Source organism: Canis lupus, chromosome 18 (assembly GCF_003254725.2).
Source record: "Canis lupus dingo isolate Sandy chromosome 18, ASM325472v2, whole genome shotgun sequence".
Lineage (NCBI taxonomy): Eukaryota > Metazoa > Chordata > Mammalia > Carnivora > Canidae > Canis > Canis lupus.
The window spans coordinates 40846294-40871336 of record NC_064260.1 but is presented as its reverse complement, the minus strand read 5'-3'; the positions used below and the strand labels follow the sequence as shown (position 1 = coordinate 40871336).

General features: G+C 37.6%; 1 protein-coding gene and 1 pseudogene across 1 annotated transcript; one reads left to right on the top strand and one right to left on the bottom strand.

Annotated features, from left to right (window-relative positions):
* Positions 1-4553: 4553 nt before the first annotated feature.
* LOC112663108 (solute carrier family 25 member 43-like) lies at positions 4554-5263 on the bottom strand (annotated as a pseudogene).
* An 11416-nt stretch (positions 5264-16679) lies between these two features.
* On the top strand, positions 16680-17594 carry LOC112663616 (olfactory receptor 4C11-like). Its single transcript, XM_025452688.1, has one exon. It carries the CDS (start codon positions 16680-16682, stop codon positions 17592-17594), a length of 915 nt encoding a protein of 304 aa, XP_025308473.1.
* The last annotated feature ends 7449 nt before the right edge of the window (positions 17595-25043 follow it).

Genomic DNA, 25043 nt, shown 5'->3' with positions numbered 1-25043 from the left:
TGTATTTCATTAGATTTACATTGTAGTTCAGGTACTGTTAACTAATGAGTATGGACAACAGCAGCCAGTCCCTGTGAAAGTGGGCAATGAGTCTGTGAGAATAAATATAATCAAGAATATTTTCCTACGGATCCGATGACAAGCCTGAAGTGTAGCAGATGATCTAAAGCCACTCTGAGAGACTGCATAAATATGCCTCCTTGAGGATAAAAGTTTGGAAGATTTATTTAAAGCTCCTCTCCTGTACTGGAAAAATCTCTCAAAGCACAAATCCTAGAGGGGAGCCTGAGTAGCTCAGTTGGTTAAGTGTCTGACTCTTGGTTTCTGCTCAGATTATGATCTCATGCGTTGTGAGATCAAGCACCATGTCAGACTCCATGTTCAGAGGGGAGTCCGCTTGAAGATTATTTCCCTCTGCCCTTCCCCCTACTCACACTCTAAAATAAATAAATATCTTTGTGCATGATGTAAGAAAATGGTCCAGTTTCACTCTTCTGCGTGTGGCTGTCCAATTTTCCCAACACCATTCATATACAAAGATAAACTCAAAGTGGTTGAAAGATCTATATGTGAGACAAGAATCCATCAAAATTCTGGAGGAGAACACAGGCAACAGCTTTTATGAACTTGGGCACAGCAACTTCTTGCAAGATACATCTATGAAGGCAAGGAAAACAAAAGCAAAAATGAACTATTGAGACTTCATTAAGATATAAAGCTTCTGCACAGCGAAGGAAACAATCAACAAAACTAAAAGACAACCCGCAGAATGGGAGAAGATATTTGCTAGCGACATATCAGATAAAGGGTTAACATCCAAGATCTATAAAGAACTTATCAAACTCAACACCCAAGAAACAAACAATCCAATTATGAAATGGGCAGAAGACATTAACAGACATTTCTCCAAAGAAAGCATATACATGGACAACTAGCACATGAAAAAATGTGCCATATCACTTGCGATCAGGGAAATACAAATCAAAACCACAATGAGATACCTCTTCACACCAGTGAGAATGGCTAAAATTAACAAGATAGGAAACAACAAATGTTGGAGAGGATGTGGAGAAAGGAGAACCCTCTTGCACTGTTGGTGGGAATGCAAACTGGCGCAGCCACTCTGGAAAACAGTGTGGAGGTTTCTCAAGAAGTTAAAAATAGAGCTACCCTAGGACCCAGCAGTTGTACTACTGGGTATTTACCCCAAAGATACTGATGTAGTGAAATTCTGGGACATCTGCATCTCAGTGTTCATAGCAGCAATGTTCACAATATCCAAACTGTGAAAGGAGCCACGGTGTCCTTCAACAGACGAATGGATACAGAAAATGTGGTCTATATATATGATGGAATATTACTCAGCCATTAGAAATGACGAATACCCACCATTTGCTTCTACATGGATGGAACTACGTATTATGCTGAGTGAAATAAGTCAATCAGAGGACAATCATAATATGGTTTCACTCATACATGGAATATAAGAAATAGAGAAAGGGATCACAAGGGAAAGGAGGGGAACTGAGTGGGAAAAATTAGAGAGGGAGACAAACCATGAGAGACTTCTAACTCTTGGAAACAAACAAAGGGTTGCAGAAAGGGAAGTGGGTGGGGCGATGGGGTAACTGGGTGATGGGCACTGAGGAGGGAACTTGATGGGATGACCACTGGGTGTTATGCTATATATTGGCAAATTGAATTTAAATGAAAAGTGTAAAAAAAAAATAAATTTTTTTTAAAAGTACAAATCCTGTAGATGATGAGGGAGGAATTTCTCGATTGGTAACATAAAGCATCAATAAGCTACTTGCCTTGCTACCTTTGCCACATATTTAGCTTGGCTATTAATTGCTGTAGTTTAGTATTGCTATAGAAAGAGAGGGGAAGGAAAGAGAAGAGGAGAAAGAAGTGGTAATGGAGATGATATTATGGAGAGAAATCTTTTCACCTTGAGTTTTAGGAAACTCTGCTAAAGGAGTGTTTATGGAAGGTCATTGATGATCAGGAAGCTCTTTTTTCTCTTTTTCTATAAATTCTGATTAGCTGAGATTTCTCTGAAAATGCATGTATTTAGAACAGTAAAGCTCAGAGGAAAATTTCATTTCATAAGTTACATTAAAAGTAAAATAAAATAAGGGGGTCTTGTGGCTTTAAATACCATCTCTATGCTGATGACTTCTGCATTTATATTTTCAACCCAGACCTCCCACTTGAATGCCAGACTTGTATACTCAACTACTGGCTTGACACTTTCCTTTATATATCTAAAAGATATCTTCGTATTTAATGACTGATTTTTCCCCTTCAAAACTAAGTTTGTTTATTTATTTATATTTAAGATTTTATTCATTTATTCATGAGAGATACAAAGAGAAAGGCAGAGACACAGGCAGAGGAAGAAGCAGGTTCTCTGTGGGGATCCCAGTGCAAGACTTGATCCCAGGACCTGAGATCATGCCCTGAGCCAAAGACAGATGCTCAACTACTGTTCCACTCAGGGCCCCACAAAAGAAATTTAATAAGGAAAAATACTTTCAACATACTGGAAACCTGTGTGTGTATAAATTAACAATAATATTAGAAATTTTTAAATAAATAGATAGGCACTATTTGAAAGGACAGTTATATAAACTTAACATAGAGTTCTCAAGGTGAAACAATTTGAAATCTGATTTTTAAAAAATCTAGTAAAGATGATTAGCCTAAAGTGTTTTTTTCAGTTATATTTTTTGTTTTTGATATGTGTCAAATGTTCTATTTGATTCTTTCTAGGCAACAAGGACATCTTGTGAGAATAACTTGACTAGATAATTTATTTTCAGGGTAGGCTTGCAAAGCACGTTAAAAATGCAGAGAATTCAGACCACTTAAACTGTACATGACTTCACCTGGAAGAAGGTCATTGAAGGCATAATTAAACAATCATGGTAAAAACTGCCTTCCAGAAAAGCAAGATTCCTGAAACACCTAAGCCTGTGCTGCTTCACATTTAAATAAAGAAGCATAATTCTACTATGGTAGTGATAACTTTTAAATGTTAGCTATTTCAGAAGTCAGCAAAGATTATGAAATCCAGAATGATTGTACTGAAGTCTTGAGTCAAGTTGAGCAAAACTAGGCTGATGTAGTTTAGTGCAAGCTGTGACCCTGTGGCTGAGTTCGTGGCATGGTATCTGCTCAGTCTTCAACTACTTGTTGCTTCAAGGTGCCACAGGAATGTCCTTTCTTTGGTATTGTATAAATTGCACATTTACATTCAGAGTGTAAATCACATATTTCATTACTGCTATGTTTTGCTATCAAATCTGGTGAAATGCCATCATGAGACAGTTACGTTGGGAAACTTTCCCATGGCACAGGTGTTCGGTTTGGAGCTCAGAGGAATAGTATGGCTTAATCTTCACATTTCCAAGAGCAGCAGACAACAATATCCTCTCATCACTCCATGTGTACACAATATGAGGCTACATCTACCTGTGATTGTAGCATGCCTTCGGTCAGTACTTTTTATTTATTATTTATTTATTTATTTATTTATTTATTTATTTATTTATTTATTATTTTTAAAGATTTTATTTATATATTCACAAAAGACACAGAGACAGAGGCAGAGACATAGGCAGAGGGAGGAAAAGCAGGTTCCATGGAGAGAGCCTGATGTGAAACTCAGTCCCAGGACTCCAGAATCATGCCCTGAGCCAAAGGCAGACACTCATCCACTGAGCCACCCAGGTGTTCCTTTTTAAAAAAATATTTTATGTATTTATTTGACAGAGAAAGAGAGAGCACAAGCAGGGGGGATAGGCAGATAGAGGGGGGTGTATATAGACACCACACTAAGTAGGGAGCCCAATGCAAGGTTCATTCCCAGGACTCAGGGATCATGACCTGAGCTAAAGGCAGACATTTAACAAACCGAACCACCCAGGTGCCCCTCAGTCAGTACATTTTTATTTGATTTTAAAGAAATGGTTCTTTAGACTTTGGTTGTTCAGTTTTGCATAACTTTTAAAAAATATTTTATTTATTTATTCATGAGAGACACAGAGAGAGAGAGAGAGAGAGGCAGAGACACAGGCAGAGGGAGAAGCAGGCTCCATGCAGGGAGCCCAATGTGGAACTCGATCCCAGGATTCTGGAGTCACGCCCTGTGCCAAAGGCAGATGCTCAACCTGCTGAGCCACCCAGGTATCCCAAACTTTTTTTTTTTTTTTCAGTTGGCTCCATACCCCAGTATGGAGCCCAATAAGGAGCTTGAACTCACAACCCTTCGATCAAGACCTGAACTGAGATAAAAAGTCAGCCACTTAACCAACTGAAATACCCAGGCAGCCCTAAAGAACTTTTTAAATTTCTATAATTCAGGCAGCCCGGGTGGCTCAGCAGTTAAGCGCCACCTTCAGCCCAAGGCCTGATCCTGGAGATCTGGGATCAAGTCCCACTTCGGGCTCCCTGCATGGAGCCTGCTTCTCCCTCTGCCTGTGTCTCTGCCTCTCTCTGTGTGTGTTTCTTGTGAATAAATAAATTAAAAAAATAAATTTCCATAATTCCTGGGGCTTCAAGCTCTGATCCAGCCCTGGAGTTAATTTATAGCTCAGAAGAGACACAATGTAACAATTTTGGTAAAGACAGATTCTCTTGCAAAACTCAAAGTTGCCAAACATAAGGCCAAAATAAGGAAGGATCTTCAGTAAATTGACAGTCCATTCCAGAGTCCAGTACCCCTGGGGCTTTCACTGTGGGAAGCAGTGTCTGCTCTTGAGAAGTGGACATCTACTCCTCCACAGTGAGGATGGTACAGGTTCTGAGCTTTCAACTTTCTTTTCACTATGTTGAAGGCAAAGGAGAGGGTCTGGGCCACCTAAGTAGCCAAGAAGGCACTGGCAAAATTCTAGAGGAGAGAGCCAATCTCACGGTCCAGTCTAGAATTTAAGTTCATAAAAAACTAGAAGGGAATCAGCAGAGAAAGAAAGAGCACCTACAATAGTAAAGAAAACCCCTTGATAATGGGACAGGAACCCTTCCTATTGATAACAGTAGAAAAAGCACAGAGGATCCCTCTGTAAGTTGATTCCATCATGTTCTACACAATTAACCTGTTTTTGATGAGGTCTATAGGATATATCACAATGGTAAATATCATGTCTGCCAGATTCCCAGCCATAATGGAGCTCCACTGGGAAATATGGCCCAGGTCATCTGTGAATAGCACTACAAATTTGTGGTAGGGGAGGTGCTGCAGGAGAAGAGATGCAGGCATGCCACCATGCTTCCCTTCTATGTCCTGAACTCTCTAGATCCCCAGAACCACTGGGATCCTCTCCCTGAGAACCACTAGGCTGAGCACCCTTGCTGGTCCCATCCTGGCCAGGGAGACCAATAATGACTGACCTTGCAATCAAATATACTACACCTGTGGCCTTCCCCAGAAAATTCCATCCTTCCAGTTTCCCAGGCCCAAAACATGGAAGTAAAAAAAAACAATTGGTAACCTAACCTGCTGGGAAAACATTGTTTGTCATCAAAATATAAGCAGAATGTGATCAATTTTCCCACCAAATCTCCTTCTATCTTTGTCTGAACTAATCTGCTAGAAAAACATTGTTTGCCTTCAAAATATATTGCAGGATGTGATCTATTTTCCCACCAAATCTCCTTCAATCCCAGTCTGAACTACTATTATCTTTCACTTAAATCATAGTCATGAACTCAGAATTGTCCCTAATTCCACTTTTGCTCTGCTAAGTCTATTTTCAGCATAGCACACTTATCTGCTTAAAACCCTGCAATGATTCCATTTTTCTCATAGAAAAGATCAAATTCTTACAAAGATTTGATCTTCTGTTGCCCCTTTGGCCTCTTCTGGTATTTCCACACTTCCTGCCTTGGCTCCACCCATACTGGCTTCTGTGTAATTTCTTGATGATATCTGGCAGGCTTTTTCTGCTTAAAATATGTATGCATCTACTTATGGCATTATTCTAATCTCTCTTCAATGAGGCTTCCCATATGCCTATTTATTTTTTAAATTTTTTTCATAAATTTATTTTTTATTGGTGTTCAATTTGCCAGTATATAGAATAACACCCAGTGCTCATCCCATCAAGTGCCCCCCTCAGTGCCTGTCACCCAGTCACCCGCACCCCTCACCCACCTCCCCTTCCACCACCCCTGGTTCGTTTCCCAGAGTTAGGAGTCTCTCATGTTCTGTCTCCCTTTCTGATATGCCTATTTAATACCAAATTCCCAAATTCCTATTAACATGCCTGATCTCTTTTTCTTACTTGACTTTCCTTTTTTAATTTTTTTTCTTTTTTTCTTTTTCTTTTTCTTTAATTTTTATTTCTTTTTTATTTTTTTTTTAATTTTTTTTCTAGAGAGGTAGTGTTGAGGGGCAGAGGGAGAGAATCACAAGCAGGCTCCATGCTCCGAGTTGTTTCTGTATATCATCGCTATGTCTGTGTTAGTCTTGGGCTCTGTCTTCACTTACCAGATCCCCTTTAATATTTCTTGCAGGAATGACTTAGTGATCACAAATTCTTTTAGTTTCTCTTTGTCTGGAGCTCTTCATCTCACCTATTCTGAATGACAGCCTTGTTGATAAAGTATCCTAGGCTGCATATTGTTCTAATTTAGCACCCTGAATTTATCATGCCAGTCCTTTCTGGCCTGCCAGGTCTCTGTGGATAGGACTGCTGCCAGTCTTATGTTTCTACCCTCATAGGTTAAGGACCTCTTGCCCTGAGCTGCTTTCAGAATTTTCTCTTTGTCTATGAAATTTACAAGCTTCAGTGTTATATGTTGAGATGTTGACTTATTTTTATTGATTTTGAGGGGGATTCTCTGTTCCTTCTGGAGTTGAATGCCTTTTTCCTTCCCCAGATTAGAGAAGTTTTCAGCTATAATAAGCTCATATATACCTTCTTCCCCTCTCCCTCTTACTTTTTCCTCTTCTTCTGGACCCTAATTATTCAAACATTGTTTCATTTTGTGGTATCACTTTTCTCTCAAGTTCTCCTCTTGTGATCCAGTAGTTATCTCTTTTTTCCTCAGTTTTGTTTTTCTCCTTCATTTTGTCTTCTGTGTCATTGATCCTCTCTTCTGTCTCATTTATGCTAGCAGTTAGAGACTCCACTTTTTATTGTATCTCAGTAGTAGCCATTTTGGTTTTGACCTCATTAGATTTTAGTTATTTTATTATGCTAGAAAGGGATTCTCTGGTGTCTTCTATACTTTTTTCAAGCCTAGCTAGCTAGTATCTTTATAATCATTATTCTGAATCTAGTTCCAACATCTTCCTTCTATCCATACCTATTAGGTTCCTGGCAGTGAATACTGCCTCTTGTTCTCTTTTTTTGAGTGAGTTCTTCCATACTGTCATTCTGTCCAGAGAATAGAACAAAAGAACAAAATACTGAAATAGCAACAACAACCCCAGAGAAATATACACTAACCAAATCAGAAGAGACAGAAACAAGACAAAACAAAAAACACCCACCACCCCTCCCCCCAAAAAAAGAAAAACAAAAAAGAGGGAGAGGGAGAGGGAGAGGGAGAGGGAGAGAGAGAGAGAGAGAGAGAGAGAGAGGGAGAATACAATGAAACAGCTGAACAGTACAATACACTAGATCCTGGGTGTATTTTGGTCTGTTTGTTAGAAGAAACCAGATTGCAAAATTATAAAGAAAAGAGACCCCCCCCACACATATACATATACAATGAAGGGATAAAATGTAACTGTAAAAATTAAAATTAAAAAAGACTTAAAAAAGAGTTGATAAAATAAGAAATTAGCTGAAGAGGAAAAAAATAATTGAAAAACTAAAGAATCATGAAAAAATACACTAATTCTACACACTATTTTCCCCTTGCACTGGAGTTCTGCAGTTCTATGTGATTGATAGACTTGGAGTTAACTGCATGTTCCGGATGGTTTTCTGGGGGAGGAGACTATTACTTTGATTCTTAGGTCTTTGCTATGGGTGGAATTGAACTGCCCTCGCCAGCGGGCCGGGCTGAGAGTGAAAGGCTCCAGATTGCTCTATGTGGCTTTTGTTCCCTGAAGGCTTTACCCAAAGTTTTAAGGATGAAAATAAAAATGGTAGCTCCCCTTCCCTCAATCTTCAGGACTGAAGCTGAAAGTTCATGCTCCCTTCTCTTCAGTGTACCCTTAGGGAAAAACAGTAAATCATTCTTGTCTCCCTGGTTTCAGTCTGCACTCTGTGTTCACCCCACCTGTGACTGGGCATTTTTATCTCAGGCACAGGGCCTCATTTCAAGTCTCCAAACTTTACAGACTCCTGGTGGGGTACACCAACCCTGCTCCTCCTGGGACAGGAAGAGGATCTCAACTGGGTTCTGCTACTTCCTGAGCCTCTACTTGGAGAGCAGTCACCTGACCATGATGCAGATTATGGTTTCTGGCAACATGGAGCAGAAAGCTGGCTCCTGGGCTCGCTGTTTGCAACTGGCCTTCCTGCTACAGTACCTGGGAACTCTGCCACACTCCGGCACTTCCGTTCTTTCTCTGACCATGGGGACCTTAAGACTACACTGTTCCACCTAGGATTCCACTCTGATTCACTTCCTGAGTGCCTTTCCGGCAAACTTCTAAAAGTTCGATTTTGCACTCCACCACTTTTATTACTTTCCAGTACTTGGCTTATGGAGGCTCCATCCCCACATGGTTTATCTTTCCATAGTTTGCCTCTGATGCACATCTTGACACCTCATACTTTGCAAAAAGGAGTTGCTTTTCAGTTTATAGAATTGTAGTAATTTTTATCTCACATCTTGGTTGATTTTGCAGGTGTTTAGAATGATTTGATAGCTATCTAGCTGATTTCCAGGGACCAGACAAAATGAAAACCACCTACTACTCCATCATCTTAACTCTCTTCCCAGTCTGCAGCTTTAAATAGGTGGTCAGAATAGTCTTCATGGGGGAGATCACATCTGAATAAATACTTGAAGAGAGTGAGGGGATATGCGAGTCAGCCATGTAGATATACACTGCAGTAATGTCTTGTAGGGTATGAGGCTAGTGAGATGGTAAAATAGAGAGTACTAGATAAGATCAGAGAGGAAGCGATGGGTCCAGATCCCATAAAGCCTTATAGGTTGCATTACATGACTTCCCTTTTGATCAAGTGAAGTGGAGCACCACTGGAGAGCTTTGATCAGAGGAGAGACACGACATGACTCACCTATTTTGTCTGATATTAGTATTGTTGCCTTAGATTTCTTTTTGCTTCTTTTTGCATTGTAAATGTTTTTCCATCCCTTTCTTTTTTAATTTCTGTGTGTCTTTAGGTCTGAAGTGAGTTCAACAAGAGGATAAAACAGTTATAAATCTTTATGCGCCAAACATGGGTGTACCTAAATACATAAAACAACTATTAACAGACACAAAGGAAGAAATTGACAGTAATACAATAATAGTAGGGAATTCTAACACCTCACTTACATCAATAGATAGATCTTCCAGACAAAAAATCAACAAGAAATGAGGAGCTTTGAATGACAGATTTGACCAAGTGGACCTAACATATTCAGAACAATATATCCCAATTCAGCAGAAGATGCATTTTTTTCAGGTGTACAGGGGACATTTTCTTAACTAGATCCTATATTAGGCTATGAAACAAACAAGACTTAACAAATTAAAAAAGACTGAAATCATATTGTACACCTTTTTTGACCACAGAAGTATGAAACTAGGAGTACTCGCAAAAAGAAACCTAGAAAGAACACAAATACATGGAGGCAAAATAGCCTGCTCCTAAACAATGAATAGGTCAACCAAACAATCAAATAAGAAATAAAAGTATACATGGAGATAGATAAAAATGATAAGGGATTAATATCTAAAAGATATAAAAAATGTATATAAGACACCACCACAAAGACCAAAAATCTGACTTAATAATGGACAGAGGACCTGAATAGACATTTTCCCAAGAAGACAGAGAAAGAACAAGTGAGCACATGAAAAGATGTTCAATATTACTCATCATCAGGGAACTGCAAATCAAAACCACAATGGGATATCACCTCACACCTGTCAGAATGGCTAAAAATTTTTTTAAAAGAAATAAGTAGTGTTGGTAAAGACGTGGAATAAAATGAGCCCTCATACTCTGCTAGTGGAAATGTAAACTGGTGCAGCCACTGTGGAAAGCATGATGGAGGTTCCTCAAGAATGAAAAATAGTATTTCCATATGATTCAGTAATTCCACTACTGAGTGTTTACCCAAAGATATTTTTGCAATAATATGGATGGGTTGAGACAGTCTAAAGCTAAGTGAGATAAGTCAGACATACTAAGACAAATACCATATGAATTCACTTATATGCATATTTAAGAAAGAAGGCAAATTATCAAGAAATAGGAGACAATAAAAAAAAACCTCATACACTTAAATACAGAGAACAAAAGGGTAGTTGCCAAAGGGGAGGTGGGCAAGTGGATGAAAAGGAGGAGGAGATTGAGAGTACACCTGTCATGGTGAGCACTAAGCAATGTGTAGAATTGTTTAAACAAAAAAAAATGTGCATTTTGTTGTACAAAAACTGTAACTTAAGTTGCTTTAAAAACAAAAAAATCTGTAAAAGTATTTTCATTTCCACTTTCTTCTTTCTATACATACAACTTAACATCTTCAAAGTATTAGAGAAATTTTAACTAGTATTTTCATTTTAATTATTTATATTTTGTCAGTATCATTAGATGAATAATAATTATTGTTCTACAGTAACATTTTCTATAATAAGAAACTGGGAGAGGTTAAGAAACTTTCTTAAAGTCACAGAGACATAAATCATGAACTAGAATTCAATCATATCACATGTGTTGGAGTGTGTACCTGTGCTCAGAGCTTTGTGTGTTGTTAGAAAAGATTCAGTGTAAGACTAAAGCCTTTGGGAACTCTTAGTCTATACTTCAGTGTGACTTGAAAGGCATACTTTGTCCTTAGAGCAGGGACACCAGTGGAGCAAGTTGGTAACTGAAATGAGATGGATCCCTTCGGAGTCTAGGAGGAGAGAAAGACTCTGTGGACAGAATCTGCCTCTTGACAGCCTTGTCTGGGATTACTTAGCGCCATGGTTTGCAGTGGTCCAGGAGTGACTGAGCTAAGTAGTTTAAAGAGCATATCCTTTGGGGTTGGGTTCGGAAGGTCACAGCCCTTATCCCTCCAAAGCCTGGATATTTGTGAACTTCTATGAAATCTCTATAAATATCATTGGAGGAAGAAGAAATATTTAATCCATATGCTCTGCCAAGGAATTGTTTTGGGGTACTAGAGCTGCCTTTAGAGAAATGTTTCCATCACATTATACTGGGAATATTTCCTTTATATTCTAAAAGTTCTAGCAGTAGAAGTAAGAAACTTTATGCTGATATTGCAAAACTTATTGAAGAGTCTAGTCCAAGCTTCTATGAAATATTGGCAACCTGTGGTATGTCTTCTCTCCCCATAGATCCTGCAATGGAAAGCCTAGTAGATGTATTCGAAATATAGATTGCATATTGCAAACACACTGCACATGATTGATTCATCTTCAAAATAAATCTGATTTGCAAGAGCAAAAACTATGGTATCTCTATTGGATCTCATCTCTTTCTGTACGAGAAAAATGGTAAGTTTTTAAGCCCAACTAAACGATGTTCTTTTTTGATTTCCATTCAGCACTGGATTTCTGGCAGTTGTCATTATGTAATTCTTTCAATCTCTGAGAAGCGTGACGTGTCAGGAACATATTTCTCTCAGTGATGAGAAGATTCTGATGCGTCAGGGTTTCTGTCTTTCACTGTCTTTGATGCAGCACTGTCTCCAGACCAATTCTTATTGAATGAGGGGTACATTGAAGGGTGTAGAGGTATATTATCCTACACAGGCGGATTTCTTACTTGCAAGGCTTAAGGTCAGGAAAAGGAAAGGCTGTATACTGACCACATGCAATCAGTATGCATAGATAGTGTTGTTACCATGATTCTATGGCACTATGATACTACTGTTCTGACATTAATGACTATAATGTTGGCTGCCCAAACCCACTGTCATGTAAGAATTACATTTTCTTTCTGGTGTTGGAGTAAGGGATGTTCTATGGAGTGGAGGAATGAGAAGTAAACTCTAGTGAAATCCTAGGATGAAGCACCCTTTTGCCTCTAGCAAGGTGCTTTGCTCAGCCTTGAACTGTATTTAAATATAACTATAAATGCTGGTCTCTTCTTTTGACTTATCCTGAATTTTCCATCCATTTGATAGTCAGGACATGTAATGGATGTGTCCATGGTTTTGTTGCTTACCTATTTATGGTTTCTAGCTTTATGCTGGCATCACTGGAGTGGCTGGAGTCTTTTGCTTCTCATGGCAGTAGTGGGTGGAGTGTCCAAGAAGGAGAGGTTGTCATGGAGCACAAAAGCTAGAGTTCTGGTACTGGTTTCTTTGTTACTTCTCTCTGCTAAACTGCCTACCAATCTAGGCTGATTTGCCCAAAATAGAACAATATGAACCTACCTTATGAAATTTAAAATCAGATGAACAAAGATATTAAAACAAAAATGAAGAAGGCTATAATTAAGGATTGATTCTCTATACACAGACTCTCTCTCTTTCTCTGACACACACACACACACACACACACAGATTTTTTTTTTTTACAATTGAAATGCAATTAGCAAAGAGAGTGTTCAGGAAAACTTGGATGTTTTGCTGAGGAGATGGCATCTGAACTTGGTACTGTGTGTACAGTTAGCAATGCAGAGTGGAGGTTGTATCAGAGGAAGGTATTTGTCACTAAGACATACTGAAAGTTTAGTGAATGTGATGGTGTGGGGGCATACTTATGAAGGACAGCAAGTGTCAGGTGTGCCTGGAGCATACATACCCAGAGGCACGGAAGGAAATGTGGTAAGCAAGATTATGGTACTGTGTTCGAGGGCTTTCAATATCATGGTGAATATTTCAGCCATTGCTTTAGAAAACCATAGTAACCATTTTATCATATTCATGATTCATCATATTTTTAGATTCCATTTCTTTTCAAGTTCTAGTAAGGCGATTAAAAGAGGTAGAGGATAGAGGATGAGGAGAAGAGGGAATATCTGAAATTATGTCCTTTCTTTCTGCTTAGAAACATGGAACGTCCACCTAATGAATTCTAGGACTGGCCATTTGTAGTACTGATGTTTGTGAAATACCAACCTGATTTTGTGGTATGTATGAACTAATAATGCTCGTAATGCAAAGTCATGTGTATCTCACTCAATCTGCTGTTTTCTTTCAACAAAAATAGTATGAGAGATTTTATTCAGAATTTAATGAATATTAGACACTACATGAAAAGAATTATCTTCTATGTTTTGGGAATCTAAAATGATTCTGCTTTTAGGGCAGTGGAAATGCTTTGTATGATATTATAATGATGGATGCATGTCCTTAACATTTATCCAAATCCATAAAATGTACCACACGAAGAATGAACCCTAGGGTTAACTCTGGCCTCTCAATGATGATGGTGTTATGGTGATTATGTCTAATCAGTTGTGACAGGTCTGCCATTCAGAACATTAGTGTGTGAAACAGTTGTGCATTTGTTTTATGGGCAAATTAACAAGGTAGATTAATATCTCTGAAAGTTGATATTAATCATCATAATGGAAAATTGATACTAATAATCCTAATGAAAGCAATTATTGCAATTGCAGGTGCACAGATCTCCATCTCCCATGCTTTGTACATCCTGAATTATTTAGCCTTCATAGAAACCCTAAAAAGTAGATTACTTTGCTTTTATGTTTACTGGTGAAGAAAATGAAGCACAGAGATATCAAGGGACTTGTTACATATCTCACCATAGTGGGCAGTTGGGTGGGGTACAAATCTAGGCTGTGTGACTTCGGTGTCTAAGCACTATCGCTGTGCTAACTTACCTCCCTGCTCTGCTTTAGAATATCTGCACCTCAGGAAACGTAATATAGAATGTCTTTCTTCAGTTAAAGTTATGATTCATCTGTTAACATAATTCTGAATTTTTCACTCCCAAGCTATTCTTTAGAAATTTGTAGTCTTGTGTCTTGTCTCTTTGTATTCTTCTAATACCAATGATAGTGTGCCTTACATAATGAATGATTTCAACTATATTTATCTTAAAACTCAAACTATTAAGAGCAGTGGAATATTTTTCCCATTCTTTACAATAACTCCAGATATTTGTGAGTCAATACTTAAAAGATTATTGTAGGGTTATGAGAGATGTGAGTAGATAGTAAGATAGTAAAATTTTAAAATGTTTTGGAAATAGACTATATTAAAATGGGAAAATTAGCAGGTTGGACTATAGGAAAAGGGGAAAAGTTCCAGTAAAGGAGAAAAACTAAATCATAATAGTGAAAGAAGCAGAGGTTGGCACTTACATAGTTCTTACTTACTTTGAGCCAGTTTTTTTTTTTTCTCACTTTATCTACAGAGATACCATGAGTATATTTAAAATGACTTTCTCTAGCTGGTATATAGTGGAACTAGGATTTGAACTCAAGACATCTGAATCTAGCACCTGTGTTCCTGGCCAGGAAATGTAATGTTTTCCTAGAGTAATAGCCATCCCAGATATAATATCAAGATTGCAAAATGTAAACTGACAGAGGTTTAAAAATTCACAGAAAAGCAATTTTTCATGAAAAAATGTAGTAAAACTGTAAAATGGGTTATGATAAAAATATATGCACATAATAAAATATAATTATTTACTATTATCCAAGTGAGATAATAAGATAATGTCAGAAAATAACTTGTGTTTGTCTGCATGTTCATCAGCTATTTTGCAGTAAAACTGGGCAGCCCAGGTGGCTCTGTGGTTTGGCGTCGCCCTCTGCCCAGGGCCTGATCCTGGAGAACCTGGATCGAGTCCCACGTCGGGTTCCCTGCATGGAGCCTGTTTCTCCCTCTGCCTACTTCTCTGCTTCTGTGTCTCTCATGAATAAATAAGTAAAAATCTTTTAATAAATGCAATAAAACTATTAAATGTGGTTTATGACGAAAAGGTATATGCACATAATAAAATATAATTATTTACTATTATCCCAGTGAGGTAATAAGATAATGTCACAAAATAACTTGTGTTTGCATGTTCATCAGTTTTTTTGGAATATCATCAACCTTGAAATATTGGCCATACTTGTATGTACAAAAGAGGACACATATATGAGTATACTAATAGAATATTGTAAAAGGACACATAAAAACAGAAGGAGTCATTTCTGGAGAATACAATTATAGATTCAATAATTTTGAGACAAATTGCAATTTTCTTCTCTCATTCTGCTGTGTACTTTGAAGAATTAATGATATTATGAATTATTTGACAATAAAAATATAGTTAAGTGAACACAAATTATTGAAAAACCTTTTAATAAGTATCAATAGCAATGACAATCTCTAGCACTTGTGACAGCAATACTATACTTGAGAAATTGCTCTAAATTGTTATTTGTGTGAGTGAAAATTGGAAGCAACATCAATATCTCGATGGACAAACGGTTAAATAAATGCCACTTAGAAAAATTTTACAATGTCAGTAAGTAATTAAACAATTAAGCCATGGAAAGTATAGTGCATGGGAAAAACTGCTATAATAATTCCAAGTCAAAATCAGAACACAAAATGATATACAATGATATCAATGACAAAGTATAGATGCTACAGACAAGAATTCGAAACAGAAAAATCATAACATAGTATATTGAATAGTGGAATTTTCTTCAAATGATATTTTTAGAAACAAGGCAATTCAGGGTAAAAAGAAACATATGAGTTAAAACCCTATTTAGTTTATAGACATCTTTAGTAATTTTATACCAAATTGAATTCATATGCAGAGATGCTCAATGAGTTCAATTTAAGAGAATAGTAGAGGGTAAACAGCAATTTCCCTCAATTATGACAAATCTCAAAATTCCTCAGACCGTTGTTATCTACTGACCATCAGTGAAGGTGATATTGAGCACAAGAGACATAAGTAAAGACTTTTTAGATTTTTGTAAACCATATTTCAAACAAGATACTGATAGGCTCAGGAATGAAGATGTCAGGGACCCAAAAATGAGAGAACTCAATGAAGATATTTTCTTCAGATGGGCTTCTCCAACAATATGAGTGGTTAATAATATTGGAATACTGTTTTCCAGATTTCAAAGCATATAGATAAAATGCATAATAAATTAACTTGGTATATGTATATGTGAGCATAAATAATTTTCTTTTTAATTCAAGGGAAAATCAAGATAAGGTAGGGCAAGATTTTGATATAATTTTTCAGATGAAGGCCAAATTTCAAGGCAGTTAAGGCACCTGACCAAGGAAAGAACAAGTTTTGCCACTTTCAGTCTTGGTAGGAATCAAAAATTTTAAAGGATATTGACTTTTTATTCTCCAAATGCAAAGGCTTTGATCAAATTGGGTTAGTTTCTGAATCAATGGAGAGATCTGGGAGAGGCTGGGACTTCTGCAGATTTACAAAGATTCATAGGGATTAAAGGAAGTTAGAGGTAACATGGAGCAAAAAGAAGGAATTCAGAGGTCAGCTCAATGATTTCTCTGAAATGTCATTTCTTTTCTTCTTTTTTGCAGATTAAGGTCTTATCAAGTTCACCTTACCTATAGACACTACTATGGCAATGAACAGCAGTGTGAATGAATTCATTCTGTTTGGCTTGACACAGGATCCAAGAAAACAGAAAGCAATATTTGGGGTCTTCTTGATGTTTTACCTTGCCACACTGTTGGGAAACTTTCTCATTGTAGTGACTATTAAAAGAAGCAGGACCCTTGGGAGTCCCATGTACTTCTTCCTATTTTACCTGTCCTTTGCTGATGCCTGCTTTTCTACAACCACAGCTCCCAGGTTGATTGTGGATGCCCTTTCTCAGCAGAAGACCATTTCCTACAATGAGTGCATGACTCAGGTCTTTGCAGTCCACTTCTTTGGATGCATGGAAATCTTCGTGCTGATCCTGATGGCTTTTGATCGCTATGTAGCTATTTGTAAGCCCTTGCGTTACACAACCATCATGAACAGGCATGTCTGCAGTGTGCTGGTGATTCTGGGTTGGGTGGGATCCTGTATCCACTCTTCAGCACAAATTGTCCTGGCTTTGAGATTGCCTTTCTGTGGTCCCAACGTGATTGATCACTATTTCTGTGACTTGCAGCCCTTGCTGAAACTTGCTTGCATGGACACTTATGTAATAAATTTGCTAGTTGTTTCTAACAGTGGAGCCATATGCACGGTGAGTTTCACAATCTTGCTTATCTCCTATGTTATCATCTTGTACTCTCTGAGAAACCACAGTGCAGAAGGAAGGCGAAAAGCCCTTTCGACCTGCACCTCCCATTTTATTGTGGTTGTCCTATTTTTTGGCCCATGTATATTCATATATACACGCCCAGCAACCACATTTCCAGTAGACAAGGTGGTGGCTGTGTTTTATACCATTGGGACACCCTTGCTGAACCCTCTGATCTATACACTGAGAAATACAGAAGTGAAAATTGCCATGAAAAAGTTATGGTGTAGCAAAGTATGACTTCTGTTGATACATGATAATCAGGGATCCTAATGTATATTTCCTTAACAGTTTGTTTTTCCTTCATGGACAGGAGAGATATAATATTATCCTTGGGGAAATAAAAGCAATTAATAGATTTAATCATAGTTTTGTGTATTTAATTGCATTAAAATTAATAAATAGAATAAATATATAGACTCCTTATTCTGAGAGGATTGCATTAGAATAGGATTACATATAGCCCATAACCATTTTGAAGAAATTATCATGGCCCTTAGTTGAATGGTATTGACATCTGTTCACCTTCACATGATAATTTAGCTTCCTGGACCAATTTGCTTTCAGAAAGAAATGTACTGACTAGTGAGAGAATGATGTGTGGGTATATGCATACACCAATTCTTTGGCTAGATTTTATTCTAGTCTATGAATGTTGTCATGGAACTAATCCGTTTGGAACTGGAAATTAGTGTAGGTGACTATCTTGACAACTTGGGATTTGGAGAAGTCATTCTAAGAGAATTCTGCTCCGGAATCTGTGCCCAAGGTTGCCTCACTGGGGAATATACATAGAGGGATCCTCAACCTCTAAGAAAAGCTGGAAATCTCAGTGAAAACCTGGTCTGTCACTGGAAAACCTCTCAAAGTTCTGTAAGTAATGACAGAAGGAGAGTCCCATACTTGGCAGGGATAGGTGGGATCAGTCCATCAGTGCCTCTTGGAGAATCCTTTCCATTCCTCTTCACATGAGAGAAAGAAGAGGCAGTGAGGGAGTTTAGCAGGAGGAATGTGCAGGAGGAAACACATAGAAGGGAGCATATAGGGGAAAAGGAAGGCTAGAGTACAATGTAAGGCAAAGACCAAGATAAAGGGAAAGGAAAGTGGGAACTTTGTCCAAGTTGGAGAGCAGAAGCTTTGCCCTTCTTATATTTTGAAAATCACTTCTGGATGTATGAGTATTTGCAGGGAAAAATTAATTTTCCCAATATCTCTATATTATTGACTTAGTGTAGCTTCCTTGACTGACATGTTTGTTCAGTATCAGAAAAAAGATTTTTTTTTGGTTCCTAATAGCCCTGAAAAATCAAAATTCAGATTATTTGGGAGAACTCATGATTGAAAAGTCAGTTTTAATGCTATTTAATTTTGGTATTTTGTTTTATATGAGAATATTTTAAATTTTGTGTTTTCACTTTGAAGATCACCCATCTGATATGTATGATACACACCTGCCGCCACCACTACCACATCAAAATCTCATAATCAAGCACTATCATGTGATGCTCTTTCAGTACCTGAGTTTATAATTCCAATCAAATTGGCACCAGGAAGTATTACTTTAATTGATATGGGCTAATGAGAAAGGAATACAATGAACTTCATAAGTATGTGAAAAGTTTCTGCCAATGGAAGCACAATGTTATCCTGTGCCACCAAAGATGCCCAGTATTCTTACATAAGAAGTGGTGGTGGACTAAATACTTAAGACCCAATGAGGACATTTATCAGAGAACGAATGAGGACATTAGAGAAATTTTTATTTGTACTCACAGAAGAGATACATTTTCATGAACAAATTGGTATTATTAAACCGTATCTGCCAATGGGGAAGATTTCAAAGAGAATTGGGTGGGGATTGACATGAGGTAGTAGTCATGAGGAAAGGGGACAAGGAATCACTCCAAGCATTGGAAGGGTTGAAAAGAAAGGAGATCTGAAAATCAATCCTTGATTGGTCAGGGGGAAAAAAGACAAAATGAATTCATAAAAGATCCAAGAGAGTTACTAGAAAACTGTTTTGTGATGTCAAGGGTGAGGGGAGCCATTTGCAGTTCCCCTCACCTCTACAAGGGGTTGGAGACTTCTTGGTCAGCCAGAAGCTGTCCTAGCACTCACCTGATCTGTCTCCCTTCCCTAAGGGGTCCGAGGAGTATGTTGCCAGTCATCCAAAACTGAAAACGATATTTCCTGTATTTTGTGCAGCTTCTAGTTACTTTCAGCAAAGGGGAAGTCCAGTGACTTCTGCATTATGTTCAGAAATTTAAAATACTACATTTTCTTTGAATCGAGTTTGTTTTTATATTATTAAAAATAATTATGAGCTATGAAAAATGGAAGCGAGTGTACTTTCCTTGCATCCCATTTCCCAATTCCCATTTCTGCTGTAACTAAATTTAAAATGCATTCTTACCTTATGCTGCATCATTTTCCTCTATGTTTTTAGTGTCCCCCATACAAATAAACTTCTGTTGAGAATGTTTTTTGTTAACCTTGTGATACAGGTTCTGACTTTTTTCAAATTGATTGTCATTTATCATAATATGATCTATTTACACGTTAATAGTTTCAGCCTCATCCTGTATTATCAAATATATATAGCTGAATTTGTTGCATGATACTCTATCATCTTAACATATTTGTTTATTCTGTGGGCATACTCGATTTGAAAAATTACTATAGCTTCATGATATATTGCTCTTGGTTCCTCTCCACAACCCCCAGAAATTTTTCAGTTGTCTCTTCTATATATTCAACCATAGAGTTTAGAATCATTTTCTCCGTTTCCATGCAAATCACCTCCAGGAAGTTTTTTTTAGAAATTCACCCAGTGTTTCAATTAATTGGGAAAAATTAACAACTTTATTTTTTTAAGATTTTTATTTATTTATTCATGAGAGACACACACACAGAGAGAGGCACAGACACAGGCAGAGGGAGAAGCAGGCTCCATGCAGGGAGCCTGATGCAGGACTCCATCCAGGGACTCCAGGATATTGCTCTGGGCAGGCACTAAACCACCAAGGGATCCCAAAATTAACAACTTTAAAAGGGGAACTCCTTCCATCCCAAATTGTATAACTCACCTAATCCAGTTGTTGCATGTGTTTTGTGAAGAAGTTTAGTGTTCTTCAGGAAGACTATTCACCATTCTGTTATCTCATGATTCATTGTTATTGTGGCCGAGATTTATTTCATTTAAATTGTTGATTATACTTACTTTTGGAAATATTATTATTATGCTAATTTTTGACTTAACTCTTTTAATAAATAGTATAATCTGCAAGTTGTTTGTATTGGTTTGGTTTACTAGATGGACACACCAGCCAATAATGACTTGTGTTGTTTCATGTTTGCCTCTGACTGCTTCATCTCCTTTTCCTCTTATTTTGTTGTTTGACACAGAATTTCCAAAATGACAAGCTGCTAGGCTAAATTTACCTGAAAACTTTAAATTTGTTTAATCCAAAATTTTTTGTTTAGTTTAAGATTTTATAAATATAATTGGTCATCAGTATATTAAAATCATTAAAATGTATAAAAATATGATTGCCTGATTTCTCTTGAAAAGCATAGTATGGGACAAATTTAGATATACGCTCCTCATTAGGCAGCAACACACCAGAGCTTAGTCTTGACAGACTCTTATTGGGGACAGGATTTGCTCCCTTTCAATGGGGGAAAAGGTCTTCTTCAATTCCTTCTTAAATGTCTTTTCACAGTTTGGCTTCATTAATTACTTCCTGATCTCTGGGAGTATATGGAGTTGAGGACCTGGCATTAAAAGTCAGTGGATTACATAATAATGGCAGCTATAAAAGGTGGCCTTATCTAATTCCTGAATTTAATGGATTTACCCCAAAGATACAAATGCAATGAAACGCCGGGACACCTGCACCCCGATGTTTATAGCAGCAATGGCCACGATAGCCAAACTGTGGAAGGAGCCTCGGTGTCCAACGAAAGATGAATGGATAAAGAAGATGTGGTTTATGTATAAAATGGAATATTACTCAGCTATTAGAAATGACAAATACCCACCATTTGCTTCAACGTGGATGGAACTGGAGGGTATTATGCTGAGTGAAGTAAGTCAGTCGGAGAAGGACAAACATTATATGTTCTCATTCATTTGGGGAATATAAATAATAGTGAAAGGGAATATAAGGGAAGGGAGAAGAAATGAATGGGAAATATCAGAAAGGGAGACAGAACGTAAAGACTGCTAACTCTGGGAAACGAACAAGGGGTGGTAGAAGGGGAGGAGGGCGGGGGGTGGGAGTGAATGGGTGACCGGCACTGGGTGTTATTCTGTATGTTAGTAAATTGAACACCAATAAAAAATAAATTAAAAAAAAAAAAGGAATTCTCTTAGAATTAAAGGTAACATTTCCTTTAGGCTTCTGGAACATATTCTTTGATCCAGGTAAAGAAACTCATTTTACTTTTAGTTTGCTGTGGTTTAATTATAATTCAGACTAAATGTTAGCAAATCGCATGTTGGGATCTCAGAAATAGTTCTTTTTGTTTTAATAATATAATTTGATTATCAGGAAATCATGGCAACAGAAATCAGCAAACCAAGGATTGTGCTGGAAAACAGAACATGTAAAGGATTTCTAGGCCCTGTCTGCTAAAATGTATTTAATGAGAAATGGAGGCATGCTGTTACCTGAGAATTAATTATAGGATGGCACAGTCACACAAAGCTCTCAATAATAGAATAGGAAACATAACCTAATCTAGTATCACACTACTTCTTTGATTGACCTTTGCAAATTTCTAAAACTTTACATATTACGCAGATATAAAGATATGGACCTCATTCTGAGGTCTTCCTGGTGTATATAGTATGGGATTAGACTAAAATAAAGATCATCCTAAGGGTTTATGAAAGACTATACTGTTACGGATTTTTTTTTCTGTATTGGTACATAGAAAAAAAAGGTAAAATATAAAAGGAGTACTTTGCCATGAAATATTTTCGAATGCTTTTGTAAGTTTCCTTCCACAATCAAAGCTTAAAGAACAAATAGAAGCTAGCAGCAAAAGTTCTCACACCTCTTTCCATAACTCCTCTCTCTGCAGCATGAAAGCGAAATTCGAGGTAGCTGAAAACCATTGAATCTGGGTCATTTTTAAGATACAATGACAACATTCATGCTTTTTGTGGCTTCAGGGAGGGTTAGTGGTCTTGGCACTACATAACCTGACCTTGTGTGTATTTCTGATCTTGCTTCTTGTCTCTCTCTACTATTACATTCCTGGTCTTTCACAGCTCCTTGAATATACCACAGGAATGCTGCATTAGAGTCTCCCTTTCTAGAATATTCACCCCACTAATATTCACATGGAGGTTTCCTCCTGGTCATTTTTGTTATTTATTGGTGCTCATCATCTTCAAAGATATGGATCAATATATTTCAGCAGTTTCCCTCAGAAAAGCTCAACGGAGTGCAAACACAGCTGAAATGTTGCCTGATAATAGAACCTTTCTCCTCCTACCCGATAAGAAGTACCATCCATAAAATAACCAGAGCCCTCTATTTCCAATGATTATGTCTAATGATCACTGTTTGTCTTTTTACTTCATTTAAATTTACTTAGCCCTGATATAGTACATCATTATTTTCAGATGAGGAATTTAGAATTCATCAGTTGCTATAATACCCAGTACTTATCACCTCATGTGCACTCCTTAAAGTCAGTAGTCCAGTTACCTCATTCCCCCACCAACCTCCTCTCCAGGAACCCTGTTTCTTTCACATAGTTAAGAGTCTCTCATAGTTTGTCATCTTTAATCTATTCCTATATAAATTTCCCTTCCCTTTTCCATGATCCTCTGTTTTGTTTCTTAAATTCCACATATGAGTGAAACCATATGCTAATTGTTTTCTCTAACTGAATTATTTTCTTGAACATTAACTACACCCTCCGATTCCATCCATGTCAAGGTAAATGAAAAGGTTTCAATCTTCTGAAGGCTGAGTAATAGTCCATTGTATTATCCACCACATCTTTATCCATTTATCTGTGGATGGACATCTGGCTCTTTCCACAATTTGTCTATTGTGCACATTCGGGCGATTGGGGTGCAGGTGCTCCTTTGGTTCACTACATTTGTATCTTTGGGATAAATATCTAGTAGTGCAATATCTGGGTCGTAGGGTAGCTCTATTTTCAACTTCTTGGGGAACCTCCATACTGTTTTCCGGAGTGGCTGCATCAGCTAGCATACTCACTAGTAGAGCATGTGAGAGGGTTCTCCTGTCTCTGCATCTTCACCAACATTTGTTGTTTCCTGACTTGTTAATTTTAACCATTCTGACAGGTGTGAGATGGTTTCTTATTATGGTTTTGAGTTGTATTTCCCTGATGCCAAGAGATGTGGAGCATTTTTTCATGTGCCTGTTGGTCATTTGTATGTCTTTGGGGAAATGTCTGTTCATGTCTTCTGCCCATTTCTTGACACGATTGTTTTTGGGATGTTGAGTTTAATAGGTTCTTCAGAGATCTTGAACTAGCCTGATACATCATTTGCAAATGCCTTCCCCATTCTGTAGGTTGTCTTTTCATTTTGTTGACTATTTCCTTTGCTGTTTAAAAGTTCTTTATCTTGATGAAGTCCCAATAGTTCATTTTTGCTTTTCTTTCCCTTTCCTCTAGAGCTGTGTCTAGCAAGGAGTTGCTATGGCCGAGGCGAAAGTTTTCTGCCTATGTTCTCCTGTAGGACTTTGATGGATTCTTGTCTCACAGGTCTATCAACAACTTTTGGGTTATTTTTGTATTCTTGTAAGAAAATGGTCCATTTCCATTCTTCTGTATTTGGCTGTCCAATTTTCCCACACCATTTGTTGAAGAGACTATTTTCCATTGGATATTCTTTCCTGCTTTGTTGAGGATTAGTTGACCTTAGAGATGGGGGTTCATTTTTGGATCCTCTATTCTATTGATCAATGTGTTTGTTTTTGTGCCAGTATCATATTCTCTTGATGCTTATATATACAGTATATACATATACAGTATCCTATCACCTGTGAAGAGTGAGAGTTTATGACTTCATTGCTGATTTGTGCCTTTTATTTCTTTTTTGTTGCCTGCTTGCTGAGGTTAAAATGTCTTGTACTGTTTTGAACAACAGTGGTGAGTTGGGCATTCCTGCTGTGTTCTTGACCATTGAGAATGATATTTTCTGTGGGTTTTTTTTTTGTATATGGATTCTGATATTGAGATAAGTTCCCTGTATCCCTACACTGTGGAGAGTTTTAATCAGGAAAGGATGCTGTATTTTGTCAAATGCTTTTTCTTCAAAAATTGAGAGGATCATATGTTTGTCATTCTTTCTTTTATTAATGCAGTGTATCACATTGATTGATTTGCAGATGTTGAACCATCCTTGAAGTCCAGGAAATGAATCCCACTTGGTCATGGTGATTAATTCTTTTTTTTTTCAAAGATTTTTTAAATTTATTTATGAGAGAGAGGGAGAGAGAGAGAGAGAGAGAGAGAGAGGCAGACACACAGGTAGAGGGAAAAGTAGGATCCATGTAGGGAGCCCGATGTGGGACTCGATCCTGGGACTCCAGGATCAGCCCTGAGCTGAAGGCAGACGCTTAATCTCTGAGCCACCCAGACCTCTCGATTAATTCTTTTAATTACCTTTTTAGACCCTATTGGCTCTATTTTGAT